The 21207-nt window shown below is 44.7% G+C and overlaps 1 protein-coding gene across 1 annotated transcript in view; it reads left to right on the plus strand.

Annotated features, from left to right (window-relative positions):
• TNFSF18 (TNF superfamily member 18) overlaps nt 1–14866 on the plus strand; it is a 39959-nt gene extending 25093 nt beyond the window's left edge. The window contains exon 3 of the mRNA XM_078642362.1: nt 11219–14866. Within this exon, the coding sequence (XP_078498488.1) occupies nt 11219–11631 (413 nt within the window). The 3' untranslated portion in view covers nt 11632–14866. The remainder of the gene's footprint in view (nt 1–11218) is intronic.
• The last annotated feature ends 6341 nt before the right edge of the window (nt 14867–21207 follow it).

A 21207-nucleotide genomic window follows, 5' to 3' on the forward strand; every position in this document is an offset into this window, starting at 1 on the left:
GGGAAGTGTTTGCTAATCTTGCCGTGTATCGCATTGCTCCCCTCGAGCTTCGAGGGGAGATGTTGGGAGTGTGGAGCCTCACACCCCCGATTTCCCATCAGTCCATACAGCCATGAATTGGCTAGTGTAGCATGTGAGGCCCTGAGTATAGCAGTGAGTGCCCGGTGTATGCCATGTGTCTGTGCGTTCAATCCCCTTAGGTTGTGTGGTAGTGTTATAAAGTGTCATATTAGCTAAAACATGCTTGCATACCCACATTTTGTGCACTTGTTACCTTGATTCACCAATTATACAGATTTTACCAATATTACACATTATTTACAAAGTTATACAGAGATCTTCAATGTTCCACATTTCTTTCAAAGTTTTACAGAGATTCATATGTTTCCGTCATCTCAATTCAAATTGTTCCATCATAATCTGAATCCTAGACATAGTTAAGATTATACCTTATTACTCCAGTACCCCAATATTATCTGGCACTTCATATTCGAAGGGATTGGCAATTTATAACCTTTCTAGGGAGGCAGTCTTTTTACTGCAGTTACCTACCTAGGGGGACTGCCAGCTCTTCTCTGCTATTTAGCCCCATCGGTACCTTGGTCATTAAATCTATAATGTACCTAGATTCCAGGCGTCTTAGCTTTTTCAGCCTGTCTCCTCCTCTTATGCTGTCTGGTACACAATCTAACCCAAAGTACTGTAGTTTATTTCTATCCCTTTTGTGTACTTGGTCGAAATGTCGTGCGACTGGGTATGTCGGGTCTGCCTTGTCAATTGCCCTGAGATGTTCCAGGACCCTGATTTTCAATTGGTGTATCGTACTCCCAATATACCTGAGGCCGCACGGACAGACAAGGCAGTAGACAGCGTAGCGGTACTGCATGTCAAGAATTTGTCAATTCCTTTCGAAATATTGGCCGCTGGTACCCAGTAAGAGCGAATTCTCTTGCTTCCTACACAGGCTTTGCATTTGCCACAGGGGTAAAAACCCCCCATGCTGGCAATTTCACCTCTTCTGGGTGCCACTTTTTCCAGATGACTACCAACTAGTGCATCCTTTAGTGATCTTGCTTTTCGAAATGTCACTAGAGGTTGTGATGGAATATCTTCCTTTATTACTGGGTCTGAGGCTACACACCTCACTATATCGGAAAGCCACAGCAGGGAATTCCATCTTGAGAGCTGACAGTAATCATCCAGTCAGACTAATACAAAGTATCCCATACGGGGAATTCCTTAGACTAAAAAGAAACAGCAGTAGGGAGGAAGACTTTGAATTGGCGGCTCGAGAAAGTATAGAGAGATTTGTTCAAAGAGGGTATGACCCAGACCTACTAACAAAAACTTTAGTGAAGGTCAGAAAAATTCCAAGGTCACAGCTATTGAAACAGAAACCCACGAGAACCAAATCATCCACGGAAGGGAAATTCCGGATGATTACGCCATATTCCACTGATTCCTATAACCTAAAAAGAATACTCCGAAAAAGTTGGCACATTTTAAGAACAGACCCAGTAATAAAGGAAGATATTCCATCACAACCTCTAGTGACATTTCGAAAAGCAAGATCACTAAAGGATGCACTAGTTAGGAGTCATCTGGAAAAAGTGGCACCCAGAAGAGGTGAAATTGCCAGCATGGGGGGTTTTTACCCCTGTGGCAAATGCAAAGCCTGTGTAGGAAGCAAGAGAGTTCGCTCTTACTGGGTACCAGCGGCCAATATTTCGAAAGGAATTGACAAATTCTTTACATGCAGTACCGCCTACACTGTCTACTGCCTTGTCTGTCCGTGCGGCCTCAGGTATGTTGGGAGTACGATACACCAATTGAAAATCAGGGTCCTGGAACATCTCAGGGCAATTGACAAGGCAGACCCGACATACCCAGTCGCACGACATTTCGACCAAGTACACAAAAGGGATAGAAATAAACTACAGTACTTTGGGTTAGATTGTGTACCAGACAGCATAAGAGGAGGAGACAGGCTGAAAAAGCTAAGACGGCTGGAATCTAGGTACATTATAGATTTAATGACCAAGGTACCGATGGGGCTAAATAGCGGAGAAGAGCTGGCAGTCCACCTAGGTAGGTAACTGCAGTAAAAAGACTGCCTCCCTAGAAAGGTTATAAATTGCCAATCCCTTTGAATATGAAGTGCCAGATAATATTGGGGTACTGGAGTAATAAGGTATAATCTTAACTATGTCTAGGATTCAGATTATGATGGGACAATTTGAATTGAGATGACGGAAACATATGAATCTCTGTAAAACTTTGAAAGAAATGTGGAACTTTGAAGATCTCTGTATAACTTTGTAAATAATGTGTAATATTGGTAAAATCTGTATAATTGGTGAATCAAGGTAACAAGTGCACGAAATGTGGGTATGCAAGCATGTTTTAGCTAATATGACACTTTATAACACTACCACACAACCTAAGGGGATTGAACGCACAGACACATGGCATACACCGGGCACTCACTGCTATACTCAGGGCCTCACATGCTACACTAGCCAATTCATGGCTGTATGGACTGATGGGAAATCGGGGGTGTGAGGCTCCACACTCCCAACATCTCCCCTCGAAGCTCGAGGGGAGCAATGCCGATACACGGCAAGATTAGCAAACACTTCCCAATAAACGTGTTAGCAAGTACAGCGCCCAAATGTGCAGGATGTACTGTAAAAGAACATATAGAATGTAAATAGAATGTATATAGACATGTTCTAAAATGGCGCACAAACTTGCCACACTGTTGCAGTCCATCTTTAATGTTTAGTAACAGGAAGGAATGCATGTAAAATCGAGTCAGCGTAAGCAGTGCTATCAACACTGACGAAGGCTTTAGGCTGAAACGCGTCTGTTGTCTCTGATGGAAATAAACCTGATGGTGTGAGTACCTAACTGGATTTACGAGTGCGGTTCTTTGAAAAATTAAATTAACTTTTGAAGCCGAGCGTGATATATATATATATATATATATATATATTTCAACAACAAATTGTCCTGTCGCAGAGGGAGCGCTGTTAGTTGGTGCCCACTTCGAGACCAGGACAGTGTCTCGTATTAATTCCACACAAAAGAAATCTTGGCATTCCACTTGATAATTTCAAAAGAGTTTATTCGGACTGTGCAAACCTACGCATTTCGAACCGTAGTTCCTGATCACGGTGGTGTTGTACAATATATGGAGTGCCACGATTTCTTTTGTGGGAATTAACGTTAACGTTAACCGCGGAGTTGGTCTTAATAGGGTTGTCGTCCACTTCTCTTAGAGATGAACAGCGCTCTTTGATATTCATTATGATGTCTGTGTTACGTGCATGTATCACCCAAGAATGGATTAGCCCCGACCCACCCTCCTTTTCTATGTGGAGAGCTCGGCTATTAGCTATGTTTAATCTTGAATTGGCTATTTATGCAACAAAAGGATCTAAAAAAAACAACTGGGGAGGAAAATATGGGCGCCACTTCAACAATGGATTCAAGGGGAAACAAGCGTCTAGTATATCCTATGTTATGTGTGTCAAGTCTCATTCTTTATATCTTTTGCTGGATCTCTTTTCTTTTTGCTGACCAGGTTTATCATGTTTATGCTGTTTAATATGCTATGCTCTGTTTTATATTGGAAATATATGTATCGGACAGCTAAGAAAAGATTTTGTTAAATTCTGACTTGTTTGCAATAAAAAAAAAGAAAATTTAAAAAAAAAGGGAATATATATATATATATATATATATATATGAGAAAATGTGCCTTTTTGAGTGGTCAGCCCTATTTTTGTTGCTAAAATGTATTGCTGGTATTTAGACTCTGGAAACTGGGGTGCTGCCATGCAGGGCCCAGTGTATTTGTTCTGTCTGCTAAAACATGTACTAATCCTTCGTTGGTATATTTAACTCTCTCCTCTAAGGCCATAGAATATGGTTTAGAAACTATGCTCATAACATGGAAAGGTATTGCCATCTGTGGACTTCAGCACTTATTGCACCGTCCACTAGTGTGACAAGGAAAACATGGTTTTAAGCATATATTTGTAGCCTGACTGTTGCAATTTAAACCTGCAGCCCAACGTGTCAAATAACCCCTTTGTTCGGGACAGCCACGGCCCGTGCAGGTAAGAGCGGTGGGGCCGGTTGGGGGGAGGGGGAATGGATTAGACAGATGACCATGAGGAAAAATTAAATAAATAAATCATTTCCCCTCATCGTCGTCTGTCGAAATCCCCTCCCTCCCGGCCCCACTGCCCGAACGATCTTACCTTCATGGGCTGCGGCTAGTTGAGGAAAAACTTTGTTTTAAATATTAAGCTACTCTTATGTAGTCCTTGTAGCTCACAAGGTAAGGTGCTTGGTATGTAAAAGTGGAACATGTACAAATTTAATGTTACCTTGTTCCGGTAGTGACAAGCCCTCGAACGCTATTTTCACAGTGGAAGGATCTGGCTGTTCTATGTGAAAACTGGAGTACAGATTAAAATATGAATTCTAATATCTCAGGTTTAGGACCGACTAGAAAAATTATTCAACCACTATTTTTAGTATATATTAAAATCCAATCTAATGTTGAAGTTATTTTATTAAATAAATATTTAGGAAAAGTAACTTTTTGAAAGTTACCTTTTCCCTGCCTGAAACCACTGGAGGCTAAATTGCCTTAGTCTGACAGCAGCTGCAGTGCATGTGCTTGGTGACAAGATGGACTGTGGGTAGAGATTGTGATACATATCAGCCCAGAAAGAGCAGCTGTGGAAGTTCCTGGAACTTCATTAACATGAAAGAGCCAGAGGTGACGCCTGAACATTCATAGTTTGGTATAAGGGAAGACCTGAGCAAGGGGAAACCTTTGCTCTTTAGCCCCAGGGTAGTCATTCAGTAGCCATTCGGGTAACACCCCACAGGGTGGGGAGGGAGATGGTCCCAGAACTAGCACTGTGTGGCTTAGGAGGAGGGGACTGCTCATTTTCTTAAACACACCGCTGCCTGGAACGCAAGCTACCTCCAAGGGCAGACGGCTGCACCATCTTGGATTCCCCCAAGAATAGTTCACTTTGGGCCAGTTTGAGGTAAAACAAACAGGATGTGCTGCAAAAGTGAGTAGGATAGGCCCTGGGAACTTTTTCCCCATTGGTTATGGAGTGTCCGGGAGTCACCCAGACTCACTGGCTAGTAAATCCTACGAAGCTGGCACCTCATCCATAACTCCTCAGAACAATTTCTGGACCTGTGGAAGAACAGAATAAAGACTGCTTCTGCTATTTGAGACCTGTGAGGAGACCTGAAGGGCTGAATCTGCTTCCTCTTGTACCCAGGACAAAAACGTGGATGCCAAGGGTTCATTGACTGACCTCCTGTGTAGCTACAGGGACATAACAAGCTGCAAGAGGCCTTCTTCTGGAAGTGACCAGTTGCAACTGGAAAGCGAATGGACCCTTCTGGTGGCCTCTGCTGGAGTGAGTCAAAATCCATAAATGCTGTGCCTGATGTCGGGGAGCCTCAGTGGCATCCATAGGACTTATTCTGAAATCTCTGAAAAATGTGGACTGAGACAAATTTTGGTCTTCCAGACCTCCAGAGGACCAGAACCAGCTGCCCAAGTCATGACCTTGCTGAGCAAGAAAATCAGGTTGGGCCCACCTGGAGAATTTTGCCGCCTCAAAACCCAGTTCAGCGAACTACCACGGCAAGCCCTTACAATTTACGTGCAACCTTCCAGTATACAGCCTGCTGCCTTGCCCCGCTGGACGAATCCGACCTCCCAAAAAAGGACTATGTCCAAAAGTAGAAATCTTGATCGAGCAATGGGCTAAAAGTATCCAGCCAACAAGAAGACTTTCCTGAGTGCAAAATTGTACTTTCTCCATGCTGAGCGTTTCTTGCCCAAACCAACAGATAGAGTGGGACCTTGCTCAATGTCTATCTGACTTCCAAGGGACTTTCTACAATCTCTTGCCTTGTTCTGCTAGAGGATTTTGACTTTCTTTCCAAAGACTATGTCAAAACGTAAAATCTTTCACCAAGACGAACCTGCTTGGGGTTGGATACCCCGAGCAGGTTCGTCTTGGTGAAAGACTGCTCTTCATTGTGGGCGGCCGGAAATCACACCTAGATCTCAGTCAGTCGCAAACAGTGATTACTGATTGGTGCTTTATTTTTTCTTGGTGCTGTTGCTTAAAATATTAAAAAAATTGTTATATTAGACTGGCTAATCTATTTTATTGTATCACTGATGTATTTTTGGGGTTTTACAGGTCTAAATAAACTATATTTTTGTACTACTACTACTACTACTTCTTTAAAATTTCATATCTCCTCTTCACCTTATTCGAGCTTTCCTGTTATTATGACATTTAGTTTAACAACTTTTACTCTATGTTTATACATTGAAGTGGGATTTTGATTGTCTTCTGTGTTTTAAATTTTTAGCTTTTTTTGTACTTCCAAATGCTTAACACATTTTCTCTAAATGAACCCAGTCTGCTCTGTCTAATAGCTACCAGTGATTGAGCTGTGGTTTAACTTACTGAAACTTTTCTCTGGATCTAACCGGTTAATGACATTTATTACTTGTGCTGGACAGTCCTCAACCCTAATGAATAACTCACCTTCTTAAAACTAGTTAGATTGAGGAAACTCCACTTGGATAGGCTTTACAATAGTGAGGCATAAATGAAGGCTATATAGGACTGAGATTCTAACAATATATCATGTTTTATTGTCTTGTGTTGGAGTAAAACAGAACATAATTTGAGCTGGTAGGGGCCACCTGCACTCATTTTTGGGGCGAGTGGGGCATAAGCACTAATTTTTTGGGGACTGGAATTTATTTTTCCTCATCCAATATTTCCCGAGAGCAAGAGAGCTAAAACGCACAACGGAGAAACAATGAGAAAGAAAAAGATGGCATTACCGTCATTAAAGGAGAAACCTGCAGGAGAGAGATAAGAGGGGCAGGAAGTTGGTTAACGCGGCATAAAGTTGATTCCAGACCCAGTGGCGGCTGGTGACATTTGAACGTGGTGAGCCGGAAAATGATTTCCGTACTGTAGCTCGCGAGCGCAGCGTGCCTGCCCGAACACCCCCCCGCAACCCCCTCTGGTTCACCACTGCCACCCTCTGGTTCATCACAGCACCCTCTGGTTCACCACTGCCACACTCTGGTTCATCACTGCCACCCTCTGGTTCATCACTGTCACCTTCTGGTTCATCACTGCCACCCCCTGGTTCATCACAGCACCCTCTGGTTCACCACTGCTTCACCACTGCCACCCTCTGGTTCATCACTGTCACCCTCTGGTTCATCACTGTCACCCTCTGGTTCATCACAGCACCCTCTGGTTCATCACAGCACCCTCTGGTTCACCACTGCCACCCTCTGGTTCATCACAGCACCCTCTGGTTCCCCACTGCCACACTCTGGTTCATCACTGCCACCCCCTGGTTCATCACTGTCACCTTCTGGTTCATCACTGCCACCCTCTGGTTCATCACAGCACCCTCTGGTTCACCACTGCTTCACCACTTCCACCCTCTGGTTCATCACTGTCACCCTCTGGTTCATCACTGCCACCCTCTGGTTCATCACAGCACCCTCTGGTTCACCACTGCCACCCTCTGGTTCATCACTGTCAACCTCTGGTTCACCACTGCCACCCTCTGGTTCACCACTGCCACCCTCTGGTTCATCACTGCCATCCTCTGGTTCACCACTGCCACCCTCTGGTTCACCACTGCCATCCTCTGGTTCACCACTGCACCTTCTGGTTCATCACAGCACCCTCTGGTTCACCACTGTAGATTATGGGGAGAAAGCACACCTGCCCATCCAGCCTCAACCGAGACAAATTAATTTGGGGCTGGTTAATGTGTTATCGCAGTCCCCATACATTTTATATACACTTGAACCTCTGTACGAGACTGTCCCCGGAGCCACAATCCCTGCACAGCTCAGCACATATCCGATAAAGAATTGTGCGTGTCCGGGAAGCTTGCAGCATCCATGGCTGGAGGAGGTGGAGGGGCTCGCCGAAGCCCTATAGCCCTATAATGGGCGATGCGCGTGCCTGCCAATGATGTCCTGACTCGTGACGACATGAAGCCACCTAGAGGTCCAAAAAAACAAATGCCCTATTTCTCAAGCTACGTCCGTTGTTAGAGCCATGAATCAACACCCTTTTTCTGCCCCTTTTGTCAAGCGTTTGAAGAGGACAGGCTTGAAGCGGAATGCACACTGCCCAAATAAGCAACAAACAAAATGTACGATTGCTGTAAAAGACAACCGGCTAAACCTCTGCTTTGGCGCACCTCGTCCACAGATTCTGAAGTGGCTTAAAACACCTTGTAGACCTTTTCGGAGCGCAGGAATCTACCACAAAGGAGCGGACTTCCGAGGTAGGGCGGAGGAGGAAGTAATCCGTGACGATCGCTGCAAACTCGCCCCATTGACCTCTGGCTCAGGTGTGATTTGTTTCTTACACGCACTTCCTGGATTTCCAGCAAAGCTTAGCCCCCATTAGCGTCAATCGAGGCGCTGCACCAATTGCTTATGTCACTTCAGTGCAGGAATTGGAAACAATTTATTCTGGGCGCCCATAAATTGGGTGAGAGTGGTCAATGTGTGGCAGAGGAAAGAGAGTGGAGTTACGAGGGGAGGAATCATTACCAAAAAACAGTCTTACAGTCAACTTATACATTTTTTTAAAATATGCCTCAAATAGATTTGCCACAAGGAAAAATGTGAAGCTGTTCTGCTTAAATAATTGCACAGTACAACGTCCAGCCAGCAGCTTAGCTTAGGGGAACCCCGCATCAAGTTAGATTTTTGGGCACATTTGCGAACCAATTACCAAATCAGCCCAAACCCGCCATGGCACTCTCAGGGGTACAGCTGTGGGGATCATGGGTAATACTTAACGGGTGGGAGTTTGAAATACAAAAGGGCGGTAATCACCAGCAGTATATTGTGGCACACCTCAGTAGTTTTCGTTGCAGAAGTTGTCGATGTCCAGTATGGTAATGGTAGTAGTCCAGCTCCACGACGAGGCAGGAAGAGTTACCATCAGGAGCACGCACACCAGGTGAGATGTGAAGCAGGCAGCACTGTGTGTGGCAGTGGCTGCGGGTTCGGGGTGAGACTAAAGATTAGGTGACGTCACGTCATGCTAGGCGTCATCAGGCAGGTCGGACTCTAGCTCAGGATTGGCTGGAGCAGCCAAACTCCCCGCCTCATTAGGAGACCGGGGCCTGCAGCATGAGGCAACCCCCGGTCTCCCAAGGGGGAGGCTAGTGCGCATGTTCGCGGCGCGCATAAAAATGACCAGTCCGAAAGCGGACATGCGCACTAGCGCTGTATGAAGGAGGATTCCTGAGCGTGTCTGCACAGCCCCACGTTTTCCTGATGGTTTCTGGTCCGGCCCGGTGACCGGCCGGCCAGAAACTAGTAGCTGAATGTGTCATTTAGTCACACATTGTCGTTCCCGGAAGGCGGCAGTGCGCATTGGGAGGGCAACGCCCCAATTGACACACCGCCGCTGTTCAGACCTTGCAGCCCACGGTATTCTGTGCGCTGGTGCCAGCCACGGCCTTCTGAGCAAAGCTTTGGATACCGGCACATACTCTTCAAAACAGTAGGCCTGGAGTAAAGCGATGTAGAGCTGCTCAAATTAAACCTATAATTAAGTATAAAAATATGATTTCGCTTGAAAATTTGCTTTTTTCTACAATGAATTTGGATGGGGTGAATCTAAAAGAAAAATAATATATTTTTTAAAATAGGAGTTTGGATTCTTCTTTTAAATTATACATGCTTATTTGGGATACATTGTAAAAATGCTTTACATACTTTGATTTATGGTTTTGTAAATCAGTATCAAGAATAAATATTTGACAATTGAAGTATGTACAGTGCATGCCTACCTCATAACTGTAAGTGACATATAGTCCAGGCCCCCCCTCTATAACCCTGGAACCCCTTTACATTCCGAGAAGAGTAGAAGAGAATTCTCCATACCTTCCATTTGACTGCTCTAAAACTCCCTATAAAAATAGCATCACAGGCAAGTCTGAAGGGAAACTCATGTAATCGTCCAATACTTGAGGACATAGAAATGTAGTACCCAAATAATTGTTTTCTGAGCAGCAGCAAATCAGCTGCATGTCTATCAGAAAACGGTGTGTTTCTCACTAGAGTGTATTCACCGCTGGTTAAAAAGCAGCCCCCTGTCCTCCATACATGATAGAATCCTCTGAGTCCTCTGTTTCCAGCCAAGCCCTATAACATTTATTTATAACTGCGGTCAATGTTGGACTCCCTACCCTTGTGTTCTCCTCATAGACTTTGCAAGCAAAAATTGTCATGTGAAGGCTGTGCCCGAGAGGTTGCAGAGTCAAGGCACGCTTTTGTATGCACGAGAGTTGTGCAAAGTGAAAACTCATACATTTGGAAAAGCAGTGTACTGTGTGGGAATGATCCCAAGATATATCTTCCCTGTTCTGTGTGGCAAGTGGGAATTCCTTAATTTCTTATGCATCCATGCCTTGATGTGTGTAAATTCAGTGTTCTTCCCCAACACAAGTATTTATGCAGACACACTGCAACAAAATCAGAACTGTGAGTCACATCAGGCCAACATCTGAATGAGTAAAAATATAACCTTTGTGATTTATGTGTGTGTTCCATAGCATGTCTTCTGGTCAGCATCACTGAGGTGGAGATTGCCCCTCTTATAAACATGAACTGAACATTGAGTGGAGGAGTGATTTGAATGCCCTATAGAGTGCCTGACATGAGATGGTTGCCCTGAGGAAAGCCCTGAGGTAACAAAATTGCTCGAAATGAGGAATGATGACCTGCACTTGCTGGAGAGCAAAGGGGTGAGTTGATTGTTAGTTGTCAAAGTTGGATCTTCATAGAGCAGGTGAATGGGAGAGAAGCAGTGTTTGTAGGCAGAAGGGCTAAGTGAGTGAGGGGAGTAGTGATACGGATTTGGAGTGTGGGTTTTATAAACTATCTTTGAAGAATAATGTTTTCGTGTGCTACCTTGGTATTTAGGATGAAACTAAAGGCCTGCATTTAAGCTGATGTAGGCAGATTGTATTCCACAAGAATAAAGAAGAACCTAAACTTCTTTCTCTCTTGAATGACTGTGCAGAATTTCCAGTTCTGTATGTGGAAGTTGTGAGTTCATAATGGAAGTCCATTTTCTCTTTTTAGCTGTCAAGGAAGATTGGACCTGGACCATGCACAACTGCAGTAACCACTTCCGCGAAGATGGCGAGAAATTAGAGGTCCTCAAGGAAGGGGTCTACATCATCTACATACATGTGACCCACAATCCTATCGCAAACGGGCCATACAGTGATCTCTTTACGGTTCGGCTCATGAAGAAAAGCAATGGAGAAGAGAGTATCTTGAGCAAAATGACGGAGTATACCGAGGGCATGAACTGTTCTTCATGCCAGCCTTACATATCAGTGGCTCACCCCTACCAGCTACAAAAAGGCGACCTGCTATATTTGAAATTCAACAATTTTACTAATGTATCTAAGACAATGACTTTTTGGGGGGTTTATGAAATTGCACCAGTCACCGTCTCTTCGAGTGCACTGTTCCAGGAATCAGCTTGAGCTGTGTGGAGCAAATTGGCTCATCACCTTTTGGGCGCTTCTGAATTTGAAGTACAATTTGCACTATTGCAGATGTTCATTTAAGACTTCGGCCTATAGAAGTATCAAAGGGTTGACCCACACGCCCTTATTACCTTTCCTAGGATATTTATTCAGTGGAGTGAAAGGCAGGGACTGCATATTCCACGTGAAGTTAAGTGATGCGTGTTTGACAATGTGGTTGAGTGAAGTAAAAGTCATTCAGTTGGGATTATTAAATTACAATCCAATACTCCCCATTCTGGTTTCAATGGGAGGAAACATGCTAAATTGCTGGGACCAATAAGGCCACATTATCCATTCCAAGTATATGTCACTGGGAGGAAGATATTGATATCGGTCTCTTCAGTCGCCCCTACAATCTCGAATATTGGCATTGGAAATGAAGGTATGCCTCTTTTTCTTGTTGGAACCAGGCATAGCTCCTGTAATAGCCAGATAAAAGTCTGCTCTCCGAACATACTCTTCGCTTTATGGCTGCCACTGAAAGCTGCTCTTCATGTCGACCTCTACACATTAGACATTGTTTTCAAACAAATGTGGCCCACTGCAGCGAGATATTAGCTCAGGGCAAAACAAAATGCGTTTTGGCCTTTCAATGATTTGGTGGCCAAATTGAACCTACAGTAGCCGTGGTGACTAAGTATTCGGCTACCTACTTGCTTTTGAGAGTAGCGAGCCACAGTAAAAAATAGCCAATGAATAATTTCCCCACAACTCACCCACCAAACTGGGTGTGATTTGGTGGAGATAAATCTTCTGTCCTGGCAACTAAAGTATCTACCTAAAAACTGTATAAGACACTTCATTTTATATATTTATTTATTTGATATTATATTCTTTTTTTCATTAGTGTATCAAACCTCCATAGCACTCTGACCTGCTGTAGTACACTGTCATCATGCTCTGCCACCTTTCCAAATGTTGGGAATTGATTGTCCCGTAGGCAGATTGGGAAAACGTTTCTAAAAAACAAGATGATGTCGCTTTAAAACTTTTAGAACTGGCCCAGTGCTCTCATCCCAATGTACCAGGTCATGCCCTTTATCCATGGCAGAAACCATCTACCTAATTCTAATGTTGTTGACTAGGTGAACAGTTCAATTTTATGCATAGAGACGTAGTAGTGAATTATGCGGGTTAGTCTGTCTTTGACGTCTGAAGCCCCATTGACATTACGCCCCATTGACATTACGCCCCACGTGGACTGAAGTACGGACCTTAAGTTGAAGATATTTTTGTTCTGGGACACAGTGTAGTTTCTTCAAAATCTGGAGAGGGATAGGAGTGGATGTGTCCCTTTCTCCCCACTTAAAATCAACGGTGCAGCCACATTGTAAATCTACAGCGTCCAAAGACAGAAGTGAGGAAAGTTGTTGCACTGTTGTAAGGGGTGTTGCAGGAATTTAGTTTTACTTTTGTAAAAACTTAAGGTATGCCTGGTAGATCAGTTTTCTTTGATCAGGAGGTGTTCCGTGCATTGAGCAAGCCTGACGTTTTGAAACAATAACATTTATTATAGTTTCAAACAAATTGAATCGACAAATACTATCTCTGATCTAATGTAGATGCTTTATTTGTGAGTGCACGATTTTTCAACTTGACATGAGTTAGTTTTGTTTCCTGCTTCGCATACTCCAGATGGCTTTACCATAGAAAATCTCCTCTGAGAGGCAATGACAGGTTTCCAGAAGAAGGGCCTCTGTCTATCTGATGCCTCTCCTCCAGTGTTTCCTGATGGAAAATTCACTCCATGATCCCTTTGGCCACCTGTAGAGATGAGATGGGGATAAATGAACTGCTGTGTAAATAGGCAGCCGTCTTTGACTAGTGAAGTTGGCTGCAGTTACAATTGCTCTGACTAATGCTCTTTTTTGACTGCATTAGGTGACTCCTTATACCTCCCATTCACTCGTTTTATGGAATACTGTTTTTCGTTGCCATTGTTTATTACTTTTAAGGGGAGCTCATAAACCATCATAAATTTAGTAAAAGTTGGCCAAAGTAAGCCCAAGATACCAGCATTGAAAATATATAATTGGAAGAGTGCTGCTCTAAACTTATTCATATGAGATTATTTAACTTTATAATTCTGATGGGTTGGAGAATTAAACTTACCAGCCCTGTTGCACTTACATCTTTAACAATATTGTGAATCCTTTGTGAATCATGGAGGCCCAAAATGAGAACCACATAATGAGACTTTGATAAACTTAAGCAAATCAACGTATGCTAACATTCTATGATGTAGGCTACTGCTCTTTTGTCACAAAATCAGATGTTAGCATATTAGCCTGAAAAGCGGGTATTCTCTTTTTTATGGATTTTGGTCCAGACAATGGACACCACACATCCTAGAAGACTCTGAAAAGAATAACTTAGTGGAAAACAATAATGGATGCTGTCAATTTGTCTGTATATTTATATATAATGCACAGTGCTAATAATATTAGAATTATGTGGTAACTGTTAATAATATACGGTGTAATATAAATGCATGTGTAAATAAAAGTTTTAATATGTCTGACACGGTTCCTTGGCTGAAGTTATATAAGGGGTAACATTATTGACACCAATGGAGTTCGTGGCTAGCTTAACAGTGAGACTAGACTGTAGTGTAAGGTATTCTTAAAGAAATAAAACAGAAGAGTAAGCATTCTAAGCATGAATTAACTCAGCAGTTCTCAACCTTGATTGTGTTTCATTGTAAGAGCATGTGATGTGATGATAGTGGGAATTTAATTTAACAAATGGAATATACAAAACTACAAACACACAGGCTACATGTAATTAATGGTAGCAACGGGGGGGCAACAGGGGGAGGGTCTCTCAAAGGGGCGTGTTCGATGTAATTATGAGTGTGGCTTAAAACACTTAAGGTAAATATCTGTGCTTAGCATTCTCTGCCACACAACTGGTATTTTGCTGCTTTTGACCTTGCATCCATATGTATTTTGCTGCTTCTGTCCTTGCATCGATATATATAATACAACCAGCAACATTGAATGGCTCACTCTCTAAAGGGGCCACCTGGCAACAAGCTCTGCATCTTTTAAATGCCCAAAATAAAGCTCTGCATCTTTTAAATGTCCAAAATAAAGCTCTGCATCTTTTAAATGTCCAAAATAAATGAATACCATGCCATAGTGTATCAGGAGATTGTACCCGAAATAAAGCTTGAAGATGGGCTATGAAACGTTGGCTTGTGATGTAATATTATTGGCCTGTGTGCTTCTCTTTGAAATCATCATGAACACGAAGTATGTTGTTTTACCTAAACAAAATGGAAAATGATATTTTCCATTTTCCATTCTTGCATCTTCTTTTGTGTCAATTCAATTCTTCTATGCAGTTACCTTGCAGAAAAAAGGGTCATGATTTGAATGGAGCAGCAGGTGCAGTAGCACCGCGCCCAAAAGTTGTCGGAACTCCTCTAAACACATAATGTTGCTATATTTTAATACTTAACAGACAGTCACAATTGCAGTTCGCTTGCAGATAAAAGGGACTTGATTTGAATGGTGCAGAAGGTGCAATGGTAACAGGGCCAAAAGCTCTAGGGACCCCACTAAACCCAGATTATTGCTAAAATGTCAAACTAAACAGGCGGTCACAAGGGCAGTTACCTTGCAGACAACAGGGTCATGATTTAAATGGTGAAGCAGGTGCAGTAGAACGGGGCCCAAAAGTTGTCAGAACTCCTCTAAACACATAATATTGCTATATATGACTACTAAACAGGCAGGCACTAGGGTCATGATTTCAATGGTGCAGCAGGTGCAGTGTCACTGGGGCCCAAAGCTCTAGGAACCCCTCTAAACACCATAAATTGCACTATTTTACTACTAAACAGGCAGTCACAAGTACCATTACCTTACAGCCAATAGGTCATGATTTGAATGGTGCAGCAGGTGCAGTGGTACCGGGGCCAAAAGTAGCCATAACTTCTCTAAACACCAAATATTGCTATATTTTACTACTAAACAGGCAATCACAAATGCAGTTATCTTTCAAGCACTAGGGGCATGATTTGAATTTGGATTTTGGATTTGGATTTGGATAGGGATTTGTAGAGCGCATAGTTACCCTTGGGCATCCCAGCGCTAAGAGGACCTGGTATTTCCCGAGGGGAGGGGGACAGTCGGAAAAACAGGGTTTTAAGGGAAGAGCCAGGTTTTTAGTTGTTTCCGGAAGGAGAAGAGGTTATGTTCTCTCCTCATGGCTACTGGGAGGGTGTTCCAGAGTTTAGGCGCGTTGTAGGCGAACAGACGGCCGCCGGATCTTGACTTTTTTATTCTTGGGATGCTGGCAAGGGCAAGTGCGTCGGATCTTAGGTTTTTTGTAGACTGGTGGGGCTTCATCAGAGGTCTGAGGATTGGAGGGCCTTTGTCATGCATAATTTTGTGCGAGATGCATAGCGTCTTGAAGTTAATGCCCTCCTTAACTGGGAGCCAGTGTAGGCTCCTGAGGGCTGGTTTCGCCGAGCATCTTGCTTTGGTTCCTGTAAGTACTCTGGCTGCCGCGTTCTGAGCCACCTGAAGTCTCTGAATGACCGATGCTGGGGCTCCCAGGTACAGGACGTTACCATAGTCTAACCTGGAGTTAACCAACCCCTGCATCAGTAGTTTCCTGGACTGGGGGGGATCAGGTGTAGGATCTTTCGGGTCATACGAATAAGGCCAAAGCAGGTCCCTGAGGTTTTTCTGGCCTGGGTTTTAAAATTAAGGTCCTAGTCGAGCCAGATGCCTAGACTTTTGACCTCGGTTTTTGGGGTCGGGTAGGTCCCCATGCAGGGTGGCCAGGTGAGGTTTGTAGGTAGTTTGTTTGGGTTGCCAAGAAGAAGGATCTCTGATTTGTCACCATTAAGTTTTAGTCTGGAGTCACACATCCATTGTGAGACTCCTTCGAGACATCTGGAGAGATTTTCTAGGCTGGTGTCTAATTGATTGATGGAGACCACCAGCTGAGTGTCGTCAGCGTACATCACTGTTTTGACGCCGAAAGGGGTGATAACGTCTTCAAGGGGGGACATATAGATATTAAAAAGTGTGGGGCTCAGGGAAGAGCCCTGGGGGACCCCACACTGCATGGGCAGAGTTTTGGACATGGAGGTGCCTTCAGACACTTGAAAAGTTCTTCCCTCTAGGAAGGACTTAATCCAGGCAAGGGCAGAATCTGTGATACCCACTTGACTTAGCCTGTGGACCAAGATGGCGTGGTCCACCATGTCGAAGGCGGCGCTTAGATCGAGGAGGATCACTGCCACTGATCCTCCTGCGTCTATGATGCTTCTCGCCTCTTCGACCACTGCCAAGAGGGCGGTGTCGGTGCCTTGCCCCGGTCTAAAACCGGTCTGGGAGTCACGTAGTAAGTGATTCGCCTCCAGAAAGTTGGAGAGTTGCTGATTGGCTATTCGTTCGGCCACTTTGCTGATCCCGGGGAGGAGCGAGATGGGTCTGAAATTGGAAGGGTCTGTGGGGTCTAGGTGGGGTTTTTTCAGGAGGGCTTTGATAGTAGCCTTTTTCCAGTTGGCTGGGACGATGCCCTCTTTGAAGGAGGCGTTGATGAGGTGGGTAATGGGTGGAGCTACAGTGGGAGCTACCAAATTTAGCTTGTTGATGGGGGCAGGATCGGATGGGGAGCCACTTTTCACCGTTTGCAGGTGGCTAAGAAGGTCTCCTTGGAGATCGGAGCAAAGGCTCGTAGGTGAGGAGCCTCAGGGTGGAGGGGAGGGGAGGTGGCATGGTATGCGGCAGTGGGGATAGGGAGTGAGGTAAGTATTTTCTCGATTTTCGCCGAGAAGAAGTCGGCCATTTGATTGCATCTGACACCCGCTGGGTCTGGCGGGGGTAGGGGGTCCTGTAATTTTGTCAGGAGCCGTACAATGCGGTAAGTTTCCTTCGCAGAGTTGGCCGCTGCTGCAATCTTTCCTTCGAAGAAGGTGGCCTGTGTTATTTTTATGGAGTTCTTGTAAAGCTTAATAGCGGCTCTGTACTCATTTTTGGCTTCTGTTGACCAGGTTTTCCTTCATACGCGCTCCAGCTTTTTGCAGATCTTTTTTTGGTTTCGGAGTTCCTGAGTGAACCAAGGTGATTTGGCAGTTTTCTTACTGCTAGGCAGTTGTTTAAGTGGCAAGGTGGTTTCTAGGGATTGATGGATCCATTCCTGTATTTGGGCGTCTGCATTAGAGGGATCATGAACGAGAACAGGTGTAGAGGAGGCTAAGGCATGGGTCCAAGCGATTATGTCTAGTTTTTTCCATGGGCGGGCGGGGGGTTGGGGGGGTGTCTGTAGGGGGGCTTGGTAGATAGATGTAATTTAAAAGGGACCAAAAAGTGGTCAGACCATGGAAGGGGAATGGGGGTTGGGTTGTTAATCTCGGGAGGTTGGAAAAACGGGATCCAACACATGTCCTTTGACATGGGTCGGAAGTTTATTAAGTAGTTCGAGACTAAGAGAACCCAAATCTGCTTTGAGGTCCACAGCTGGTTTGCTGGAGGAGTCATCGAGATGGAGATTAAGATCACCCAGAAGAGTGAAGTTCGGTGAAAGGCACGTAAGGGAGGAGACAGAGTCCATGAGCGACTCATTGAAGCGTCGTACCGGTCCTGGAGGGCGGTACACTAGCAGTCCCGAGAGGGTGAGCGAGGGTGGTCGGTGGACGGTGAAGAAGACGTTTTCGCAGTCTAGAATAGGGCTGTCTTTGAATTGGCATGTAAGGTAGTTTCGGTATAAGACAGCTATTCCTCCACCGATGCCTGCGGGTCTATTGTGGAACTTGATGAGGTATTCCGGTGGGAGAGATTGAATGATGTCTGGTTCTGAGCCGGCTGTGAGCCAGGTTTCCGTTAGGAAGAGTACTTCTATATCCGAGTAGATTAATTTCAATTTGATGCTTTGGAAGGGATCTGCAGTTTAGCAGGGCCATGTTAAGGCAAGTAGGTTTTGACGGAGGCTGAGGACAAAAACTGTAGGAGCAGGTTGTGCAGCGAGAGTGTCCTTCCTCTGGGGAGATCGAGCCGTTGCATGTGGGGGGTGGAAGGGTTCTTAGTCCTTGCAGGGTGTCACTAGAGTATTTAATGATGGTTGGTGTGGGGGGAACAGGGAGTCTGGGCTCTGGGCGCGGTCTGGCGCGGACGGGCGCAGACGGGCTTGCCTTAGGCGCTCCCGCTGGGCTCGTCCGCTGCGCTTCCGGTATGAGCACATTTTAGTACAGTGGGGGGGCGTGGCCTGAGTAAGTGGGCGTGGCCTCAGTGATCGACGAAGGTGTCGTCAATTGTGAGTATTTCCCTACGTCAGCGCTAAGGTCCGCTGCGTGGGAGTGCTCAGGGGGAGTGCAAGGTGCAGTAAAATACACAGAAATACAAGTTTACAAGTTTTTAAAAAACGAACAAGCAGTCTCCCGGCTTCCGCCTCAGGAGTAAACAGAATGGTGCACCTGGCCCAAAAATTGTCACAACTCCTCTAAACACATAATATTGCTATTACATCAATGAATTCTATTATTTCCCTCTTTCATTTCCTTCTTAAAAATAGCTATTACTTACCTCCACTATACCACTAGTAACAGCACAATATATTGCCTTTTTGTACATAAACAAGTCATAACACCTTGACAGACATTCTGTGACTTATATTGTACAACTACTTGGCAAGCTACAACTTACACGGAGAAACTGCTTATTATTAATCCCATGGGCGAAAATTAATGCATTTTTCCATGCTTGTTATATTAAGAACCCTGAGGGTGAGGGCAAAAATGGAGAGCCTGATAGGGACACGTCTCAGCACCTGCTTTTTAGAAATGCGAGTGCTGAGCACCGGCAGGACCCAGACCACTTAAAGCCCTGCTTATAGTGACACTAACTAACAGGAAAAGCACATTCGTTTTTCCGATACTTCTGACACTTTTTTAAGCGTGAATCACTTATTTTTTCCATTTTAAAACGAGGTTGTATGTTCACGGAGCTCAGTTTCTTCTCTGTACTTTATCGTGATTGATGTGAAACCGTAAGCAATTTTATGATGGAAGACATTCTGATACTCCACAAAGAAGATCTCATCCATCACACAATGTTGAAGATGGCGGACTGAGGACGTCGCCGTGTAGACGCAGCTGAGAGGTGCTCCCGACTCCGTGCTCAACCGACTCGTTATGACTAATGAAGACTGCTTGGAAAAGGCTAACGCGGCTAACTGAACTACAGAATGCTTTTGGGAGGCTACGGTGAATATTAAACGTGCCCTCTAAGAAAAGAAATATGAAAAGGACAAACACTGCTTTAACAACCGAGGAGAGCAACGAACAACGAGGAGAACTGCGAATTTGCACTCTAACGAAAACCCGTACCGGAGCTGGAGATGAAACCGGAGGCTTACGCGTGTATCGGGTGTGGATGCTGCTACGGTGTTGCTTCACTCCGCGCTTATGGCTGATTCTACCTTGCGATTTTTGGCTGGTTTGAGGACGGCTGCTTCTGAAACACATGCAGCGGCTGCTCCGATCATATCTCCTCCTCGCACGCCGTCTCATACCGCGGCTTGCTAGAGGATCTACACTTAGTTGGCTTGTCTGGGTCGCTGGACGGAAGACCATATTTACAACCCCCAAGTGAACCTGGAACTAACACCAAGTAAGTGCTCGTAAATGGCCCCTAAGGTTTATCGTAGGGAAACTAGAGCCAACAAAACTAACGCTACGGAGGGAGCTGAGGCACTGGGGGCAGCAGAGACACTGAATACACCGAGGTTAAACATGGTGACATCGATCTCTAAAGCAGCTAAAACTACCTCTGTTGCCTTTGTAACAGGGGCTGGACCAGTAGGGGGTAGTAATCTAACAGCCCCACCAATGCTGAGCAAAAAAGTACTTTGACCCCCCGTTCTGGTTTTACCGGTCCCTGGAGCTGCGGATGATCGTACTGGTGAAGAAGGAGATGTTCTTACTAACATTTACCCTACAAACAATGTCAATGCTAATAAAGGGGAAGAGGCTGTAGATATATCCTCTACTGTTTTGGAGGGGACGGCTACATTAGGAGATGAGGACAGGGAAAGAATGAGAGGAGGGAGCAACGCTTCTGAGACTATTTCCATCGGTATAGCGGATACTCCTCCTCCTGCCTCAGAGATCTCCGCAGACCCTCTAATCTCTGTTATATATGGAACTAACCCCTCTAAAGAGAACATACAAGTAGTAGAAATTGGGGAAATAGAGGGTGAAGTCTCAAATGAGGAGTACGAGGAAATGACTGAAATTGAAACTGCCTCTCTCTCTGATAATGCTGAACATTTCTCCGGCAAGAGAGAGAAGACGAAGACCAAAACAAAATCTAAGAACAGAATGAAAATGAAAAAAAAAGGGAAAGCATTGGGCTTATTAAGCACATCCGCATCAACCTTAGTACCAGCAGTAAAGAGATTACATCTTCCTGAGAAAAGTCCTCTCAGGAAGTGGATGCAAGCCAAGGGCCTGGTAAAGACTATGACGCTCCGGCTCTCTGGTGTAAGCTCGCCGGAACAGGACATTACCCAAAC

The sequence above is a fragment of the Lissotriton helveticus genome, chromosome 1_1 (assembly GCF_964261635.1).
Source record: "Lissotriton helveticus chromosome 1_1, aLisHel1.1, whole genome shotgun sequence".
In the NCBI taxonomy this organism is placed as follows: Eukaryota; Metazoa; Chordata; class Amphibia; order Caudata; family Salamandridae; genus Lissotriton; species Lissotriton helveticus.